The sequence below is a fragment of the Carcharodon carcharias genome, chromosome 3 (genome assembly GCF_017639515.1).
Source record: "Carcharodon carcharias isolate sCarCar2 chromosome 3, sCarCar2.pri, whole genome shotgun sequence".
NCBI lineage: Eukaryota > Metazoa > Chordata > Chondrichthyes > Lamniformes > Lamnidae > Carcharodon > Carcharodon carcharias.
In genome coordinates this window covers 14420091-14442900 of record NC_054469.1, presented here as the reverse complement: position 1 = coordinate 14442900, position 22810 = coordinate 14420091, and the positions used below count along the sequence as shown (strand labels likewise).

Genomic DNA, 22810 nt, shown 5'->3' with positions numbered 1-22810 from the left:
TGACTGATGGTGACCTTTTCTCTCATCAATGGAAACCTCCTCCCCAGTCATTCACTGAAGAGAGATAAATAAGTTTCTCAGGCACTTTACTGCCTGTTAGCAGAGTAAACTGTTTAGTGTTTCTACAGAGTGCACCACCAAATTGTAACCTAGATGTTTAGTTCTAAAAGCAACTCAAGTTGAGGGCTGGCACAGCAGAAAAACACAACCAGCCAGTTCACTATCAGGTTTTACTGTACAGAATCTTATTAAATTCTTCCATATTCCTGCAGTGACGGGTTGGCGTTCCATGGGTATAACAGTCATGGTTGGTGATCATGTTTTCAGTCAGGCCTGTATTACCAATATTCACAGCACAGCTCACTGTGCCTGAGTTATGCAGAGGACGGGAGAGAGATACTGAGGGGCAACATTCAATTTTCTTTCTTGCTCGTTTCCTGCCCTTCGAACAAAGGGTACTTGGCCTCGACATCAGCCCAGGTCAGGGATCCATTGGCTAAATCTCGGACAACTTGTGGAAGTTCTGAAACCTGTGAAAAAACAATTAAACAGTGAATAGTTTGAGTGGGGCGGGGTGGGGGAGGTGGGCTGACGCTGGGATTTGTCTCTCCAATGACAACAACTTTGGGGCTGGTTCATTTGTTGAAATACATTGTCCAGAGTGGAACTGAGGCAGACAGGCTCAGCTTGTGCATGTCCCAATGACTCCAGATCACGGCCAAACTGCAGCAATGTGAGGAATCGCTTCAGCAATCTGGTGCCGTATTACTTTAGAGACTTTTAGACAATGTTAAAGGTATAGGAAACTGGGAGGAGAATGTTGGATGAGGACTAAAGTTAGAAATGAGAGCTGGTGTGATAGAGACATAGGCTCAAAACTTGCGTTCAGAGTCAGAGTCCCTGCGGACCAACTCTGATCGGACAGAAACTACCCACTTAACCTGCATCCATTGAAAAGGCTCCGACTTCCGATGGAGAATCCTGCAGAACTCCGTCAGTGTAGGAGTCCTCACAGACAGCGGCAAAGAGAATCAGTGCAGAAGCTGTGTCTCCTTTGTACCGCACTAGCTGCCGTATTCCAAGTGTTCAAAAGGTTCCCAAGCTTTTTGGTTTATGGGTGAATTGGTGGCAGCCTGTAGGGTGGTGGGGGGGCTAGTCAGGTCGAGGGAGGGTTGGTGGGGGGGTTCGGGGGGGGGTCAGCTGTATAGTTACCCAGGAGTTAGATTAGAATTTTTCAGTCTAACATTTTCTGGGAACTATCCAGGTGAGCAAGTCAGAACCGTCCAAAGTCTCCAGCTCTAACTCAGAGTCGGAGACTTTGTCGGTGGGTCCCGGGGAGCAGGGGAATTGCACATCGGAAGTTCAAACTTCCTGGAAAATTCCCACGGAGTCAGTGTGTTGGGACTTCTGCAGGGTGCCGAAGCACATCTTGGGGGTTATGTCTGCTCTCCGACTATCCAGACACTGGAAGATCTGGGCCATGATCACAGATATGGGGAGGCGTTGAGTGGACCTCTGAAAATGCCAGAGTTCTTGTTGCTGATCTACAAACTATCACTGAAATAACCAACCCACTTCCCAAGTTCTGCAGTCAAAACCAACAGTGGCTTCCTGATATCTGGACACCCTCAGTGTTGTATTAAAGTAGATGTACACCCAACGATAGAGGGAGGGGAGGATGAACAGTGAACCTGCTCCTTGCACCTACCTCAGCTCGGATCTGCCGCATCGAGTCACGGTCCCTCAGTGTGGCCGTGTGGGGCACTTTGTTCACCGTGTCGAAGTCGATGGTTATGCCAAAGGCCACACCAATCTCGTCCGTCCTCGCATACCGTCTCCCAATGGAACCAGAGGAGTCATCCACTTTGTGGGAAACGGAGTGTTTGGTGAGTGCTTCAGCTGCAGGGAGGATAGGCAGTGTCATTTGGGGAGGGGCACAGATAATCAGCAAACACAACAGAATAGCACCCCCTCCCCACTGGATTTCTCGTTACCTCCTTGGGAATCTTCGCCATGGTCCCAAACTAACTGTATCCCTCCATCCATCACACTGATCTATGAGTTCAGCTAATTGCACACAGATCAGGGACAACTCTATTGACCCTCTCTAGCTCAGCTACTTTGCGGGTAAACTCTGAGCTTAAATACAAATTTGTCAAAAAAATTATCATATTAAATAGTTTTTAAAAATTCATTCTCAGGATGTTGATATTGCTGGTAATTGCCCATCCCTAATTGTCCTTGAGAAGGTGGTGGTGAGCTGCTTTCTTGAACCATTGCAGTCCATGTTGTGTAGGTACACCCACACCACTGTTAGGAATTATTGTTGTTTTGACCCAGTGACAGTGAAGGAACGGTGACATATTTCCAAGTCAGGATGGTGAGTGGTTTGGAGGGGAACTTCCAGGTGAGGGTGTTCACATGCATCTGTGGCATTTGCCTTTTTAGATGGTTGAAGCAAGTGGAGCCTGTAAATAGTAACTTCATATCCAGTGATAGTTGCCAGTGCCCTTTTTAAAAGGGATAAGGCTCGTCCCCATTGGCTCCATCTATCATCGAAACAGCAGAAAACTTGGAATCCAGTGTCAGATCTACCATAAAATAACAACACAAGAAACTGGAGGAGTAGGCTATCTGTCCTCTCAAGCCTGCTCCGCCAGTCAATAAGACCATGGCTGATTTGATTCTGGCCTCAACTCCACTTTCCTGTGTCTCCATAACCCTTGACTCCCTTGTTAATCAAAAATTTATCTAACTCAGCCTTGAATAAATTCAATGACCCAGCCTCCACTGCTCTCTGGGGTAAAGAATTCCAAAGATTAACAACCCTTTGAGAAGAAATTCCTCCTCATCACAATCTTAAATAGAAGACCCCTTATTTTGAAGCTGTGCCCACTAGTTCTAGATTCCCCAATGGGGGGGGAAACATTCTTTCAGTGTCTAGTTCCCTGCCGAGTTCCCTCAGAATCTTATGTTTCAATAAGATTACCTCTCATTCTTCTAAACTCCAAAGAGCAAAGGCCCAACCTGCTCAACCTTTCCTCATAAGACAACCCCTTCATCACAGGAGTCAACCAGTGAACCTTCTCTGAACTGCTTCCAATGCAAGTATATCCCTCCTTAAATAAAGAGACCAAAACTGAACATGGAGAACAGAGAACTAATGACTGACGTCTCTGTTTCCATCAACGAACAGGTCCAATGTTTACAGTTACCCAGTTGGAGTCAGGTCTTTGATGGCAGAAAGTGCCCAAGAACATTTTTGTTGATATGTGCTGCCCCATGTATTTAATGCATTTCAGTGCTGAGGAATCTGACCTTTTCTCACTATCTGTGATTTATACCAGGACTGAGTGATCAGTGGCCAGATAGGGGTGAAATCTCCAATGCCTCCACTGATGTACTTTTATCCCTGGCACAGTCCATACTTGCACCAGAATGAGACAGATGCAGCCAGCATAGTCTCTGACCAGCAACAGCTTTTTTCCTGTAGACTTACACCCACCTGTGCCTTGAATGCCTTCACCCACTGGGTAGCTCTCTCACCTACAAGTCAGAAGACTGAAGGTTCAAGTCCCACTCCAGAGATTTGAACACAAATATCTAGGTTAACACCTGTTACTGAGGGAGTGCCGAACTGTCGGAGTTGCCTCACTCCAGAGAAGACATCCAATGGTGGCCCTGCCCTCTGAAAGTAGCTGAACATAAACCATCACGTGGAACTCACATTTAGAGAGTGTTTTCACAACCTCAGGATGCCCAGAAGTGTTTTACTGCCACAAAGCATTTTTGAAATGTAATCATTGTTGTAATGTAGGAAAAGAGACAGGGATACAACAATGTGACAATGACCAGATAACCTGTTTGACTAGTGATGGGATTGAGGGATAAATATTGACCAGGGCACCAGAACTCCTTTGCCCTTCTCCAAAATAGTGCCATGGAATCTTTCACGTCCACCTGAAAGAATAGACAGGTCCTCGGTTTAACATGACATTTGAAATATACCTTTGCCAGTGCAGCACTCCCCGAGTACTGCACTAGAATCTGCCTATGTTGTATGCGTTGTACCTGAACCCACAATCCACAAGAGGCATGAGTGCAACCAACTGAGGCACTAGCAATGCTGATCCATCAACTAACATGACTGAAAGCAGATTAACTGGTGCTCATCTCCTTATTGATTGTGGGATCTTACTGTGCTCTGCCAGATGAAATTAATACTCTGGAAGAAATAAGTAGCCAATTAAGTATATTTTTTGAAGTGTAGTCACTGTTCTAGGGAAACAAAACAGCCCTTTTGTGCACAAAAAGCAACTGACAGGTTAACCTCAAATCGTGCAGCATCCTTTAGTCCTAGGCCGATCTCACCAAACCTATGGAGCGAGCCATGACCTCATGACTCAGGTGAGGATTTTATCATTGAGTCAAGGCTGACACAGAACTAGAGAGAATGTAGCCGTATAAACAGAATGAAGTCTGGTTGTGGAATGCACATAACAGAGAGTGCGTTTCTTGAACAGGAAAGAAGTGATGAATAGTGTTACATAGGGGGTCAGTGTCAGGAGGAGGCTCGTGTGGAGCATGGAGCAGCTGGGCTGAATGGCCAACTTCTGTGCTGTAACATCCATGCAGCTTGACACAACTGAACAATATAAATTACTATACTGAATGAAATACCTTTGAAATACAGTAGTTGAGGCTTGGTTAGGCAATATATAATTCACAATCCTTCTCATCTTATCTCACACTGCAACCTTGCAGCTATTGGAGACTGGGCCTTGGATCCAGCCAGTTCCAGAGGTGAAAGGTCAAGTGTGTCAACCAGTTGGCCAGACCCCTGTTGCTGCCTTGTGCCATCATGTTCAGTTTACATGGTTGGACAGGTGAACTTGGTCCCAGGCACTGTTGAGGCATCTAGAGCAACATTAAAACAGTAACTCCACTTCACAAAAAGTCCTTCATTGGTAAAGTGCTTCTGGAGGTCCTGAGGTTATGAAAGGTGCTATATAAATGCAAATCTTTCCTTCTTTCCCTTTCACCGCCCCCAAATCTTCTTACATCAAGAGTACAAATAAACTGGATGATTAAACAACAACCAAAAAAATAAACTACAGTGAAAACACACGGCCAGTCAACATCAGAGACACAAAGCTCAGGCGTTGATCAAACAGATTTGAATTAAGTCGCTAGTTTATCAACAAGCTCTTTAAACACCGACTACTCACAAAGCTCTTTCACAAATGGAACAAACTCCTGGTTCTGACTGAGGGGCAGGACGGAACACTTATACGGAGCCACCGTCGCCGGGAAGCTGAAGTACTGTCAGGAGAAATGGAAGGGAGACATTACATCGTACAGAAGGAACCTGAATTCAGGTTTTAAATTGTATTCTGAAACATTTCAGCAACCCCACACTACCATCACATTTCTGTTTCAGATTCCCCTCCCAACCTCTTTCAATCTGTTTATTTTCCTGTTAAACTTCTACTTAAAGGTGATGTCAGCATTAATATTTACACATTACATAATATAACCACAGAATTATGCACCATGGAAGGAGAATATTCAGTCCATTGTGCCCCTGCTGGCTCTTTGAAACAGCTATCCAATTAATTCCACTCCCCACTCCTCAGAGTCCTGTCAGTCCATTCATTTCCTTTATTCTTTCATGGGATGTGGGTGCCACTGGCAAGGCCAGCATTTGTTGCCCATCCCAAATTGCCCTTGAACTGAGTGGCTTAAGAGTCAACCACATTGCTGTGGGTCTGGAGTCACATGTAGGCCAGACCAGGTAAGGACAGCAAATTTCCCTCCTTAAAGGGGCATTAGTGAACCAGATAGGCTTTTACGACAATCAATGATAGTTTCATTGTTACCATCACCGAGACCGGCTTTTACATTCCAGATTTTATTAACTGAATTCAAATTCCACCAGCTGCCATGGTGGGATTTGAACCCATGGCCCCAAAGCATTAGCCTGGGTCACTGGATTACTATTTATATTTCCTTTTGAAAGTTACTACTGAATCTGCTTCCACTGTCCTTTCTAGCAGAGCATCTTAACACCTCATCGTGTAAAAATAATTCATAGACACAGACATAGAACCATAGAAAAGTCACGGTGCAGAAACAGGCCATTCAGCCCATCATGACTGCACCGGCCAAAAGGAGAAAGAAGAAATAACCGCTCATTTTAATCCCACTTTCCAGCACCTGGTCCACAGCCTTACAGTTTACAGTGCTTCAGATGCAGATCCAGGTACCTATTAGATGAGTTGAGCATTTCAGCTTCGACCACCAACTTAGGCAGTGAGTTCCAGATGTCCATCACGCTCTGAGTGAAAAAGTTTTTTCTCATGTCCCCTCTAATCCTTCTACCAATCTATGCTCCTAGTAATTGACCCCTCAGTTAGGGGAAACAGGTCTTTCCTGTCTAACCTATCTAGGTTCTTTGTAATTTTGTACACCTCAATTAGGTCACTCCTCATCCTCCTCTGTTCTAAGGAAAACAACCCTAGCCTACCAATCTCTCCTCATAGTTGTAATTTTCAAGTCCTGGCAACATTCTTGCAGGTCTCCTCTGCACTCTCTCCAGGGCAATTTTGTCCTTCCTGTAATGTGGTGACCAGAACTGTACACAAAATTTCAGCTGTGGCCTAACCAGTGTTTTATACAGTTCCATCATTACATCTCTGCTTTTATATTCAATACCTCATCCAATAAAGGAAAGCATTCCATATGCTTTCTTCACCACCTTGTTCAACTGTCCTGCCACTTTCAGGGACCTGTGGACATAAACTCCAAGGTCTCTTGCTTCCTCAACCTCTCTCAATAACTTGCCTTTTATTGATTATTCCCTTGCTTTGTTTGCCCTCCCCAAATGCAATACTTCACAATATTCCCGATTGAATTCCATTTGCCACTTCTCCGTCCACTCAACCAAACCATTGATATGGAGTCGACAGCTATCCTCTTCACTATCAACTACACGACCAATTCTTGTGTCATGTGCAAATTTCCCAATCATGCCTTCCGCATTTAAGTCTAACTCATTAATATATACAACAAACAGCAAGGGCCCCAACACTGAGCCCTGTGAATTGCCACTGGAAACCATTTTCCATTTGCAAAAACATTCATCAACCATTACCACTTGTTTCCTGTCACTGAGCCAATTTTGGATCCAACCTGCCACCTTGTCAAATGCCTTATTGAAATTCATGTAGACAACATCCACTGCACTACCTTCATCAATCCTCCTCAAAAAATTCTATTAAGTTAGTAAGACACGACCTTCCCCTAACAAAACCATGCTGGACATACCCTGACCAATCCGTGCCTTTCTGAGTGATAGTTTATCCTGTCTCAGAATTGTTTCCAATAATTTGCCCACCACAGAAGTCAGACTGACTGGCCTGTAATTTTCTGGCCTATCCCTCACACCCTTTTTAATATTGGTACAAGGTTTGCAGACCTCCAATCCTCTGGGATCTCATCTATATGTAGTGAGGATTGAAAAATGATCCTCGGAGCATCCACTATTTCCTCCCTGGCTTCCTTCAACACTCTGGGATACAATTCATCTGGCTTTGGTGACTTATCCACTTTCAAGGATGCCAGTCCCTCTCGTACTTCCCCTCTCATTACGCTTATTGTATCTAATTTTTCACACTCTTCCTTAACTAGAATGTCTGCATCATCCCTCTCCTTAGTGAAGACAGACAAAATACTCATTGAGACCCTGCCCACATCTTCTGCATCAACCCACAAGTTACTATGTACACCTCTGACAGGCCCGACCTTTTCCTTAGTTACTTTCTTGCTCTTAACGTTCTGCTAAAATATCTTAGGATTTTCTTTGATTTTACCTGACAATATCTTTTAATATCCTCTCTTTGCTTTCCTAATTTCCATTTCCAAGTAAACTGCACCCCTGTACTTTCTCTATTCCTCTAGGCTTTCTACAGTATTTAAGTCTTTTGTGGCTGTCATAAGCTTTCTTTTTCTGCTTTATCTTACCCTGTATGCTTCTGGATAACTAGGGGGCTCTAGATTTGGTAGTACCATCCTCTTTCTTTGTGGGGACAAGTCTACACTGTGTTCATAGAATCTCGCCTTTACCTCCTCTTGATTTGACAGTTTTTCTTTCTAATATCTGTATCCAGTCCACTCTCACCAGCTCACCTCCCAGCTTTGTAAAAATTGTCTTCCCCCAATTTAGAACCTTTACTCCTGTTCTATCTTTGTCCTTTTCCATAATGATGCTAAATTTAGTTATATTATGGTCACCATCTCCAAAATGGCCACCCACTGCTACTTCATCCACTTGCCCAGATTCATTTCCTAAGACTAAATCTAGAATTGTGCCCCCTCTCGTTGGGCTTGTTACGTGCTGGCTAAAAAAGTTCTCTTGTATGCAGTTCAAGAATTTTGTGCCCTTTACACTGTTCGTATCCCAACTGATATTAGGATAGCTGAAGTCCCCAACAATTACTGCCCTATTGTTTTTGCACTCAGAAATCTATCTACATATTTGCTCTTCTAACTCAGTTCCACTATTGGAGTGTCTATAGTACACTCCTGGCAGTGTGTCCGCCCCTTTTTTTATTTCTGAGCTCAAATATGGTGCAGCGAGAATGTACGGACTTACTGTTCTCTGTTCGTCCCCTTCCCGGATGTGAAAGGTGTGCTCAAAAACTGAGTGCATGATTCTTCCAATGCCAAAGGACGGCTCAATCACACTTGGAGTAATTTCCTCAACTGAAGCACCAGCAATAAAAAAATAAGATTAAATTAGTGTAAGTAGGAAACCTCGAGAGTTCAGGGAGACTGGGGTAAAACCTGCTCACCACATTCCCTTCCACAGAACCACTGAAAATATTCCCCACTGTCCCAGAGTCTCACCAAGGTCTTTTCAGATTCAGCTGCAGAGAAAGTCCCACTCGTCATGCTGTAGCTGACCAAAGTCCATTCCTCACATTCATATTTGTGGGATCTCGCTATGCACAAAATGACTTGTTACATTTGCCTGTGTGATCTTCTGCACTTTCAAACTAATTCATTGCATGTGAAGTTCCTGATATAAATGTGAGTCTCTCAGTCTGATGACTGTCAGCTGCGTGTATCAGGTTTTTACAAGTACATGAAAGCCAAGTGATAACACTATGAAGAGTCATTTTATATGTGACATTTCTCCAGGACAAAGTCATCAGCAATGGTTGTGCTGGGAAGCAGCAGCCTGTCGATGGTTATTTTCTTCCTATCTACAGATAACTCTGTACTGGGGGCATAAGTACATAAAGGTAATAAGACAAGTTGGTAAGGTTGTAAAAAAAAAATCATACAGGATCAAGGGCTTTACAAACAGTGGGAGAGAGTCCAAAAGCAAGGAAGTTATGCTGCAAACCATTGGTTAAGCCCCATGCTTGAGTATTGTGTCTCTTGTTGTGTTACCCAGTACAGGACAGAAACATGCCAGGGGGTTTCATCCCTGGTCTTGTGTTTAGTTAGCTCCTTAAGTCAGGACAGCTCCAAATGGCCCCCAGACATGGGAAAAGCATGACTGAGGGTTCTGTCCCTCTGACCAATCTTGCCACACTGAACCGTACCAGGACAAATTGGCATCTGGTGAGGGTGTGACTGGGCCCTGCTGCCGCTGCTTTTACTTACATTAACTGCCCCAGCAGAGAGGGCAGATACCGAGTAGGATGCTGCCACTTGTCAAACCTAGGCTAGCGTGTGCTGGCCTCAGGAAGTATCGGCAGAAAGGCACAGTTAGGGGCCATAAATTAATATCCACTGCAAGACAATCCAGAGTAAAAATTTTCACTTCAAGTCTCTGCGTCCCAGAATGTTTCTAAATGACTGTCATATTACCTATGTTAATAAGGTGCTATATCTGGAGCATAACGCCTGATGGGTGACATCTACTGGAAAGTTATTCTGTTTGCCAGACTTTGGGGTATATCAGATAGGGATGCAAAGTAGAGATGGTCACAATATTTACTAGCAAAGCATTACCTAGCCACTAAGAGGACTATGAACAATGTGATGCTGTGTTGGCAGACACTATTTACAATCAAAGGATTTCACACAACTCTATGAGGAGTGGGGGAGAAAGAGCTGGTGAGATAAAGTATAAAACAGCTTGAGGGCCAATTTGGAAATAACAACACAATCGCTCAACAAGAGGAAGCCACTGACCATGTAAAGTCTTCTGAAACCTTTTCACTCCAACCATGTTCTTTTTCAGAGTGAAGCTTTTTCCTTCTGACTCAAAGGTGAACTCCCTGGAAAGAGGGATAAAGCAACATCAGTCTCGCACATTGCCAACACCTTTAACAAACTGGCCAGCCCAGGATTAAAATATGTCAGTGCTTATCCAACTGCTGTGAGCTGGGTTGAACTTGGGAGGTCAAGCCCCAGCGATACAGGGGCTGAATATAGTTTATCTTTTTCCTCTCCTTGATAAAGAGCTTTTTTTTTGGTAAGTTATCACAGAGAGAGTGGGATGGATGTCTGGACTGGACAGTCAAAAGCTGATCACAATGGTCATTTTAAGAAATCTGGGACAGTATCAGGTAGGAAAACCAATGGAAAGGCTTTTTTGATTCATTCCTGAGAGGTGGGTGGCACTGGTAAGACCAGCATTTATTGACTGAGCGACTTGCTTAGCCATTTCAGTAACAACAGCTTGTTTATATAGCACTTTCAACATCATAAAACCTCCCAATGCCCTTCACAAGGGCATAATAAAGCAAAATTTGACACAGCACATAAGGGGATATTAGGACAGATGACCAAAAGTTTGGTAAAAGAGGTTGGTTTTGAGAAGCGTCTTAAAGGAGGAAAGATGATAGACAGATGAAGAGATGTAGTGATGAAATTCTACAGCTTAGGGCCCAGGAGGTTGAAGGTACAGCCACCAATGCTGGAGCAATTAAAATTAGGGATGTTCAAGAGGCCAGAATTACAAAGGGCCAGCTATCTCGGAGGGTTGTGGGGCTGGAGGAGATTACAGAGATAGGGAAGGGCAAGGCACTAGTGGGATGAGTGTTTTAAAATCAAGGCACTGCTTAAACAGGAGCCAATGTAAGTCAGCGAACACAGGGTTTGATGGATGAATGGGACTTGGTGTAAGTATATGGGTAGTTAAGTCAACTGCATTGCTGTGGGTCTGGAGTTACATAGACAGAGTAAGGACATTAGTGAACCAAATCGGTTTTTTACAACAATCTGGTAGTTTAGTGGCCACCATTACTGAGACTAGCTGTTTATTCCAAATTTATTTAATTAACTGAATTTAAATTCTCCAGCTGCCAGGGGTGGGATTTGAATTCTTGTCTCCAGCTCATTAGTCCAGGTTCTGGATTACTAGCCCAGTAATGTAACAACTATGCTACCGTACTCACTTAGGCAGTGCCCTGCATATTCATGGTCTTTTCCAGTATTTTTTTGGCTTTCTGCCTTGAAGCAGGTTTTATAAAATTATAAATTTAAGGAATACCGGTTTGCGTTTCAAGTCGTACATTGATTTCTATGAAACGTTCTCACTAGCTCACTGCACCCAGCAGCTGAAGTGTGATTCTCCTGGAAGTTCTAGTCATACTGCTTCAACACAGTGAATGCCCAGGTCAGCTTTAAACTGGCAAGAGGTGCAACATTCAATCAGGCTACAGAAGGAGGCCATTTGGCCCATCGACCACAGGCTGGCTCTTTGAATAAGTTATCCAATTAGTCTCCATACCCGTTCCACCTCCCCTTTCCCCACAGCCCTGCAATTTTCTTTCCTATTCGGGTATTTAAACAATTTCCTATTGAGAGTAATTATTGAATCGGCTTCCAGCGCCCTTTCAGCCAGTTCATTCCAGATCACATCAACTCCATGCAAAAAAAAAAATTCTCCTTCCTTCTGGCTCTTTTGCCAAGTACCTTTAGTCTGGGTACCGACCCTCCTGCCAGTGGAAACAGTTTATCCTAATCTACTCTATCAAAATTATTTATGAGTTTGAACACCTCCATCAAATCTCTCCTTGACCTTCCCTGCTCTAGGTAGACTTTTATTCAGTAAGGGAATCAAGGCAGGAAAGTGGAGTTGAGGATTATCAGATCAGCCATGATCTCATTGAATGGCAGAGCAGACTCGATGGGCCGAATGGCCTACTTCTGCTCCTACGTCTTATGGTCTTATCTGAGATAGAATATCTCCAGTTTCTCCATTCTCTCTGTGTTAGCTACGATCCCTCTACCCTGGAACCCTTCTAGTTAATCTCCTCCACAAGCTCTGAATCAACATCGTGATCTCCATTCAAATCCAGTTCAAATACACACAGGCTGATTCTAACTCCACCTGTCAGGCAGAACCCGAGCAGGAGCTTAAATTCTGCGGGTCACAGAGTCACTGGAAAGCTGCCCAGGCTTAACGGGTCAGTTTTGCTTCTGCACTGACAGTGAATGTTTATGTCCACTCAGACTGAGATTTTAACCGAAATAAATTGGCAAGGGTGGACCGGAAGATGAGTTTGTAGAATGTTTTTGTGGCAGTTTCGTGGAGAAAAAATTCCCTGGAACCGACTAGGGCCAAAGCCATTTTAGATCTAATATTGTGAAATGATGCCAAAAGATCCACTGGGAAATAATGATCATATTACAATAAAACAACATTCTCTACATCACCAAAAAGAATCTTAAATTTAAAGGTATGAGGAGAGAATTGGCTAAGATTGACCGACTAAATAGGCTGCAAATAAACTCTGGGCAACATTAAAGAAATGATTCAAAATATTCAACAAAAATACATTCCATTGAAAACAAAAGCTCAGCAAGAAAAATCCATTTATAGCTTACTCAGGAAGTTAAGGGTAGTCTTACATTAAAAGAGGTGGCTTATAAGGTTGCAAAGAATAGCAGTAAGTCTGAGGTTTGTTTTAGAAACCTGCAAAGGGCCACTAAAAAGTTGATTAAGAAGTGAAAAAATAGAAAATGAGAGCAAACGAGCCAGGAATATAAAAATGGATTGGAAAAGCTTTTACAAGTATATAAAAAGGAAGAGAGTAGCTAAAGCAAACATTGGTCCCTAAGAAGCAGAGGCAGGATAAATTATTATGGTGAAAGAGGAAATGGTGAACAGTTTGAACAAATATTGTGTCTATCTTCACAGTAGAAGTTATATACCAGAAATAGAGGGTAACCTAGGTGCTAAAAAGTGAGGAAATGAAGGAAATTAAATTAGCAGGTAAAAAGCACGGTGGGGGGGGGGGGGGGGGGGGGGGGGGGGTGGGAACTCAATGGACTAAAGTGCAACAAAGCTCAGGACCTGACAGCTGACATCCTAGGGTTCTAAAAGAGATAGCTGCATAGATAGTGGATGCTCTACCTATGATTTTCCAAAATTCCCTAGATTCCGGAACAGCCCCAGCAGATTGGAAGTTAGCAAATGTGACCGCTATTCAAGAGGGGGAGAGAGAAACAAGGAACAAAGGACAGTTAGCCTGATATTAGTCATTGGGAAAGTGCTGGAATCTATTATTAAGGAAGTCTTAACAGTGCTTAAAAGCATAGTATGATCAAGCAAAGTCAACATGGTTTTAGGAAAGTGAAATCATGTTTGACAAATTTATTAGAATTCTTCAAGGGTGTAACTAATAGGGTGGATAATGGAGAACCAGTAAATTAATACACAAGTAGAGCTCATGGAATTGGGGGTAGATAGGACAGGAAACAAAGAGTAGGCATAAATGGGGCATTCTCAAGGCTGCGACTAGTGAAGTGACACAAGGATCAGTGCTGGGGTCTCAGCTATTTACAATCTTTATTAATGATTTAGCTTTGACAAAGAGACAGAGTAACGTACCTACGTTTGCTGATGATACAAAGCTAGGTGGATATGTAAATTGTAAAGAGGACACAGAGAGGCTGCAAACAAATATCGATAGGTTAAATGAGTGGGCAGCAAAGTGGCAAATTGAGTATAATGTGGGGAAGTGGCAAGGCTATTTACTTACGTCATAAGAATAGAAAAAGCAGAGTATTTTTTAAAGGCGCGAAACTTGTAAATGGTGATGTTCAAAGAGACTTAGGTGTGCTGGTACAAGGAATACAGCAAGTTAGCATGCAGGTACAGCAAGCAATTAGGAAGGCAAATGGCACATTGGCTTTTATTGCAAGGGGACTAGAGTACAAGAATAAGGAAGTCTTGCTACAATCGTACAGGACTTTGGTTGGACCACATCTGGAATATTGTGTGCAGTTTCACTCTCTATATTTAAGAAAGAATATATTTGTATTGGAGGTGATACAGGTTCACTGGATTGTTCCCTGGGATGAGAGGGTTATCCTATGATGAGAGGCTGAGTAAATTGGGTCTCTATTCTCTGGAGTTTAGAAGAATGACAGGAAACCTCATTGAAACAGTCAAGATTCCGAAGGGGCTTGACAGCATGCACACATTGTTTCTGCTGGCTGGGGTAATCTAAAACACAGGGCACAATCTCAGTCAGTTAGGGCTAAGGTGAGGAGAAATTTCTTCGCTCAACAGGTTGTGAACCCGTGGAATTCTCTACCCCAGAGGGTTGTGGATGCTCCATCATCAAATATATTTGTGGCTCGGATAGACAGATTTGTGATCTTTCAGGGAAAACAGGGATATGGGGAGTGGGCGGGAAAATGGAAATGAAGCCCATAATTGTACTGAATGGCGCAGCAGGCTCGACAGACTATGTGGTCTACTCCTGCTCCTATCTCGTGTTCTTGTGTTAACTCAGGCACAGGTAGGAAAATTGCCAGGGGACTTAACAGGCCCAAACTAGTTGGGACTTGGTGTGAAAGTGAAGAGGCCCAAATTGGTAACTCAATATTGGAGCTTCCTCCCTCTCTGTCTCAAGCAAACCTGTCCATTTTCTCTTTTCAACCTCAGTGATGTCAAGCCTAGAATCATTCAGCTTGGGACTGTAATGAAAGAATGGTATAGTGGCCTGGGCTGAGACCAGCAGATATGCAGCTCCCTTCCCTCCTCTCCTCTCTGTTCCTTCTAAACTCTGGGGTAGAACGAGGGGATTTGCTGCTTTGCCACATCCACTCATTCCACCGAGAATCCGAATGAGCCAAGAAACCCCAAGCGTAGTCCAGACTAGGTGAAAGCTTTACGTCCAAAACTAATGTAGTCCTGGCCATGCAGTAACGGAATAGATTTGGGAAACATACCCCTTTTCATTCAGCTCCTTCTCCATATCTACGATGTAACACTCGTCACAGATATTCAAGTACTCCATCACAATTTTGGCCTCCTTCTTGAACTCCTTGCCAATGGCCCCCTTGTTGGGTTCGAACTGAACAATGTTGACAGTTTTGTGTATCGAAGTTAAGGATAAGGCACAGTAATTCCAAAAGGACATCTGCTGCTGTTGGCAGCTGGAGCATTTAACCTGTTCCTTTACCTTTCATCAAACCTCATTTTTGAGATTGGAGGAGCTTTTTATTTCAAAATTAGTATTGAAGGTAGAATTCTGTGCTTGACAAGGTCAGTGCTGGAGAACTGAGCAGTTTCCAATTCAGGTATCAAGCAACCCAATGAGGGGCAGTTTGTTCAGTCACAGAATTAAGGCTCCCTCTACACTGCCCCAGTAAAACCACAGAGGAGCACACCCGACACAGAGCAGGATATCATATCACACAATTTCCCCCAATTCCGCCATATGGCTTCTCTGAGTGAGACTGTCGATTTAGTGCCAACCCAGAGGCAGTTTACTGTGGGCAATTCCCACTAGGCACTGAATGGAGACACCGATTCAATGAAAGGACCTTGCAGCCGGCAATCATTGTCAGATTGGCACAGGGAGAGGGTGAATTAAACGACGAGTGTCTGACCAAACACACACACACATGCAGTTCAGAACAGCAGCATCAGGTGTCTGGGAACAGATGTTCATCCTGGTCCCGATAGGAGTCCAGGCAGAATATAGAAGATCACGATGATGTTCGCTGCCAACTCTGGCGTGGAAAGTAAAGACCACTGGGGATGAGGGCTTGAGAGGGAGGCCAAACCTGACCTGGAATGAGAATCTAATTCAGGTGGTGAGCAAGGATTATGGTCATGAGCACCGGCCAACATTTTCACCTTTTATATAAGTTTCAGCTCACACTGAACGCTTAGAGAATGGCGTGTTGATTTGTTCCTCACACTATCGGCAGGGGTTCAGTGGCAGCACTGTCTCCTCAGAGTTAGAAGATTGCTACTTCTAGTCCCATTCCAGAGACTTGAGTGCAAAATCGAGGCTGGCACTTCAGTGCAGTAGTGACGGAGTGCTGCGCTGTCAGAGATAGCATCTTTCCGATGATACGTTATCTAAGGCCTATTTTGCCCTCTTCGGTGAGGCAAAACTCTTCTATGTGAAAAGGTGTTTTTCCACCTGCCTTACGTCCACCCCACCCCACCCTCTCCCGGTTTCCTGACCAATATTTATTCTTCAAAGAACTGCACGAGAAACAGATTACCTGGTAATTTATTTTGTTGCTGTTTATGTGAGCTTGCTGTGTGCAAATCAGCTGCTAAATTTCCTACATCAGTGACAACTCTTTAAAAGTTACGTCATTGATTATAAAGTGCATTGGGGGGACCTGCAAATGTGACAGGCGCTAAAGAAATGCCAGTATATTCTTTATCTCCTGGGTGCAGGAATGGTTGGAATCATACACCACAAAGTTCAAATCGAGCATCTCCCATGGCCTGGAGCCATTGTTTAAACATCACGTAGCCCACCTACTTTTACCACTTCCCAACTGTAAATCACAGTTAAAACATCATCAGTGAGTGAGGAACAAGGAGAGGGACACAGTCACTGCGATCTCCCAAACACACACAGCAGAGGAGAGAGACACAGTCATTGCGATCTCACACACACACACTGCAGAGGAGAGGGACACAGTCATTGCGATCACACACACTGCAGAGGAGAGAGACACAGTCACTGTGATCTCACACACACACACACACACTGCAGAGGAGAGGGACACAGTCACTGCGACCTCACACACACACACACACTGCAGAGGAGAGAGACACAGTCACTGCGATCTCTCACACACACACACACACACACACACACACACACACACACTGCAGAGGAGAGAGACAGTCACTGCGATCTCACACACACACACTGCAGAGGAGAGGGACACAGTCACTGCGATCTCACACACACACACACACACTGCAGAGGAGAGAGACACAGTCACTGCGATCTCACACACACACACACACTGCAGAGGAGAGAGACACAGTCACTGCGATCTCACACACACACACACTGCAGAGGAGAGAGACACAGTCACTGCGATCTCACACACACACACTGCAGAGGAGAGGGACACAGTCATTGCGATCTCATACACACACACTGCAGAGGAGAGAGACACAGTCATTGCGATCTCATACACACACACTGTAGAGGAGAGTGACACACTCACTGCGATCTCACATACACTGTAGAGGAGAGGGACACAGTCACTGCAATCTCAAACACATACACTGCAGAAGAGAGAGAGACACAGTCACTGCGATCACTCACACACACACACACACACACACACACCGTAGAGGAGAGGGACACAGTCACTGCGATCTCACACACACACACTGCAGAGGAGAGAGACACTGTCACTGCGATCTCACACACACACACACTGCAGAAGAGAGAGACACAGTCACTGCGATCTCACACACACGCACACACTGCAGAGGAAAGAGACACAGTCACTGCGATCTCACACACATACATTGTAGAGAAGAGGCACACAGTCACTGCGATCTCACACACTCAATGTAGTGAGGAGAGGGACACAGTCACTGCGACCTCATACATTCATTGTAATGGAGAGTGACACACTCACTGCGATCTCACATACACTGTAGAGGACAGGGACACAGTCACTGCAATCTCAAACACTCATTATAGTGAGGAGAGGGACACAGTCACTGCGATCTCACACACATACACTGCAGAAGACAGACACAGTCACTGCGATCTCACACACACACTGCAGAGAGAGGGACACAGTCATTGCGATCTCACACACACACACACTGCAGAGGAGAGGGACACAGTCACTGCGATCTCATACACTGCAGAGGAGAGAGACACAGTCACTGTGATCTCACACACACACACTGCAGAGGAGAGGGACACAGTCATTGCGATCTCATACACACACACTGCAGAGGAGAGAGACACAGTCATTGCGATCTCATACACACACACTGTAGAGGAGAGGGACACAGTCACTGCGATCTCATACACTCACTGTAATGGAGAGTGACACACTCACTGCGATCTCACATACACTGTAGAGGAGAGGGACACAGTCACTGCAATCTCAAACACATACACTGCAGAAGAGAGAGAGACACAGTCACTGCGATCACTCACTCACACACACACACACACACCGTAGAGGAGAGGGACACAGTCACTGCGATCTCACACACATACACTGCAGAAGAGAGAGAGACACAGTCACTGCGATCTCACACACACACACTGCAGAGGAGAGAGACACTGTCACTGCGATCTCACACACACACACACTGCAGAAGAGAGAGACACAGTCACTGCGATCTCACACACACACACACACTGCAGAGGAAAGAGACACAGTCACTGCGATCTCACACACATACATTGTAGAGAAGAGGCACACAGTCACTGCGATCTCACACACTCAATGTAGTGAGGAGAGGGACACAGTCACTGCGATCTCACACACTCAATGTAGTGAGGAGAGGGACACAGTCACTGCGATCTCACACACTCTGTACAGGAGAGGGACACAGTCACTGCAATCTCACACACTCTGTACAGGAGAGGGACACAGTCACTGCGATCTCACACACTCTGTACAGGAGAGGGACACAGTCACTGCGATCTCACACACTCACTGTAGTGAGGAGAGGGACACAGTCACTGCAATCTCAAACACATACACTGCAGAAGAGAGAGAGACACAGTCACTGCGATCACTCACTCACACACACACACACACACACACACCGTAGAGGAGAGGGACACAGACACTGCGATCTCACACACATACACTGCAGAAGAGAGAGAGACACAGTCACTGCGATCTCACACACACACACTGCAGAGGAGAGAGACACTGTCACTGCGATCTCACACACACACACACACTGCAGAAGAGAGAGACACAGTCACTGCGATCTCACACACACACACACTGCAGAGGAAAGAGACACAGTCACTGCGATCTCACACACATACATTGTAGAGAAGAGGCACACAGTCACTGCGATCTCACACACTCAATGTAGTGAGGAGAGGGACACAGTCACTGCGATCTCACATACACTGTAGAGGAGAGGGACACAATCACTGCAATCTCAAACACATACACTGCAGAAGAGAGAGAGACACAGTCACTGCGATCACTCACACACACACACCGTAGAGGAGAGGGACACAGTCACTGCGATCTCACACACATACACTGCAGAAGAGAGAGAGACACAGTCACTGCGATCTCACACACACACACTGCAGAGGAGAGAGACACTGTCACTGCGATCTCACACACACACACACTGCAGAGGAGAGAGACAGTCACTGCGATCTCACACACATACATTGTAGAGAAGAGGCACACAGTCACTGCGATCTCACACACATACATTGTAGAGAAGAGGCACACAGTCACTGCGATCTCACACACTCAATGTAGTGAGGAGAGGGACACAGTCACTGCGATCTCACACACTCAATGTAGTGAGGAGAGGGACACAGTCACTGCGATCTCACACACTCTGTACAGGAGAGGGACACAGTCACTGCAATCTCACACACTGTACAGGAGAGGGACACAGTCACTGCGATCTCACACACTCTGTACAGGAGAGGGACACAGTCACTGCGATCTCACACACTCACTGTAGTGAGGAGAGGGACACAGTCACTGCAATCTCAAACACATACACTGCAGAAGAGAGAGAGACACAGTCACTGCGATCACTCACTCACACACACACACACACACACACACACACTGCAGAGGAGAGAGACACTGTCACTGCGATCTCACACACACACACACTGCAGAAGAGAGAGACACAGTCACTGCGATCTCACACACACACACACTGCAGAGGAAAGAGACACAGTCACTGCGATCTCACACACATACATTGTAGAGAAGAGGCACACAGTCACTGCGATCTCACACACTCAATGTAGTGAGGAGAGGGACACAGTCACTGCGATCTCACACACTCAATGTAGTGAGGAGAGGGACACAGTCACTGCGATCTCACACACCCTGTACAGGAGAGGGACACAGTCACTGCAATCTCACACACTCTGTACAGGAGAGGGACACAGTCACTGCGATCTCACACACTCTGTACAGGAGAGGGACACAGTCACTGCGATCTCACACAGTCACTGTAGTGAGGAGAGGGACACAGTCGCTGCGATCTCACACACACACACTGCAGAGGAGAGAGACACAGTCACTGCGATCTCACACACACACACACTGCAGAGGAGAGAGACACAGTCACTGTGATCTCATACATACACACTGTAGAGGAGAGGGACACAGTCACTGCGACCTCATACATTCATTGTAATGGAGAGTGACACACTCACTGCGATCTCACATACACTGTAGAGGACAGGGACACAGTCACTGCAATCTCAAACACTCATTATAGTGAGGAGAGGGACACAGTCACTGCGATCTCACACACATACACTGCAGAAGACAGACACAGTCACTGCGATCTCTCACACACTGCAGAGGGAGGGACACAGTCATTGCGATCTCACACACACTCACACTGCAGAGGAGAGAGACACAGTCACTGCGATCTCATACATACACACTGTAGAGGAGAGGGACACAGTCACTGCGACCTCATACATTCATTGTAATGGAGAGTGACACACTCACTGCGATCTCACATACACTGTAGAGGAGAGGGACACAGTCACTGCAATCTCAAACACATACACTGCAGAAGAGAGAGAGACACAGTCACTGCGATCACTCACTCACACACACACACACACACACACACACCGTAGAGGAGAGGGACACAGTCACTGCGATCTCACACACATACACTGCAGAAGAGAGAGAGACACAGTCACTGCGATCTCACACACACACACTGCAGAGGAGAGAGACACTGTCACTGCGATCTCACACACACACACACTGCAGAGGAGAGAGACAGTCACTGCGATCTCACACACATACATTGTAGAGAAGAGGCACACAGTCACTGCGATCTCACACACACACACTGCAGAGGAGAGAGACACAGTCACTGCGATCTCACACACACACACACTGCAGAGGAGAGAGACACAGTCACTGCGATCTCATACATACACACTGTAGAGGAGAGGGACACAGTCACTGCGACCTCATACATTCATTGTAATGGAGAGTGACACACTCACTGCGATCTCACATACACTGTAGAGGACAGGGACACAGTCACTGCAATCTCAAACACTCATTATAGTGAGGAGAGGGACACAGTCACTGCGATCTCACACACATACACTGCAGAAGACAGACACAGTCACTGCGATCTCACACACACTGCAGAGGGAGGGACACAGTCATTGCGATCTCACACACACTCACACTGCAGAGGAGAGGGACACAGTCACTGTGATCTCACACACACACACTGCAGAGGAGAGGGTCACAGTCACTGCGACCTCACACACACACACACACACAGCAGTGGAGAGAGACACAGTCACTGCGATCTCTCACACACACACTGCAGAGGAGAGAGACACAGTCACTGCGATCTCACACACACACACACTGCAGAGGAGAGGGACACAGTCACTGCGACCTCACACACACACACACTGCAGAGGAGAGAGACAATGTCACTGCGATCTCACACACACACTGCAGAGGAAAGAGACACAGTCACTGCGATCTCTCACACACACACACACACACACTGCAGAGGAGAGAGACACACAGTCACTGCGATCTCACACACTGCAGAGGAGAGGGACACAGTCACTGCAATCTCACACACACACACTGCAGAGGAGAGAGACACAGTCACTGCGATCTCACACACACACACTGCAGAGGAGAGAGACACAGTCATTGCGATCTCATACACACACACTGTAGAGGAGAGGGACACAGTCACTGCGATCTCATACACTCACTGTAATGGAGAGTGACACACTCACTGCGATCTCACATACACTGTAGAGGAGAGGGACACAATCACTGCAATCTCAAACACATACACTGCAGAAGAGAGAGAGACACAGTCACTGCGATCACTCACACACACACACACCGTAGAGGAGAGGGACACAGTCACTGCGATCTCACACACATACACTGCAGAAGAGAGAGAGACACAGTCACTGCGATCTCACACACACACACTGCAGAGGAGAGAGACACTGTCACTGCGATCTCACACACACACACACTGCAGAGGAGAGAGACAGTCACTGCGATCTCACACACATACATTGTAGAGAAGAGGCACACAGTCACTGCGATCTCACACACATACATTGTAGAGAAGAGGCACACAGTCACTGCGATCTCACACACTCAATGTAGTGAGGAGAGGGACACAGTCACTGCGATCTCACACACTCAATGTAGTGAGGAGAGGGACACAGTCACTGCGATCTCACACACTCTGTACAGGAGAGGGACACAGTCACTGCAATCTCACACACTGTACAGGAGAGGGACACAGTCACTGCGATCTCACACACTCTGTACAGGAGAGGGA

At 45.6% G+C, this 22810-nt stretch overlaps 1 protein-coding gene across 1 annotated transcript in view; it reads right to left on the bottom strand.

Moving 5' to 3' along the window:
• Positions 1–216: 216 nt before the first annotated feature.
• The window catches only part of gars1 (glycyl-tRNA synthetase 1), a 46585-nt gene continuing 23991 nt past the window's right edge, over positions 217–22810 (bottom strand). Inside the window, exons 12-17 of the mRNA XM_041184889.1 lie at positions 15205–15350; positions 10207–10292; positions 8654–8763; positions 5229–5322; positions 1709–1899; positions 217–530 (exon numbers count right to left, since the gene is read on the bottom strand). Of these exons, the coding sequence (XP_041040823.1) occupies positions 414–530; positions 1709–1899; positions 5229–5322; positions 8654–8763; positions 10207–10292; positions 15205–15350 (744 nt within the window). The 3' untranslated portion in view covers positions 217–413. The remainder of the gene's footprint in view (positions 531–1708; positions 1900–5228; positions 5323–8653; positions 8764–10206; positions 10293–15204; positions 15351–22810) is intronic.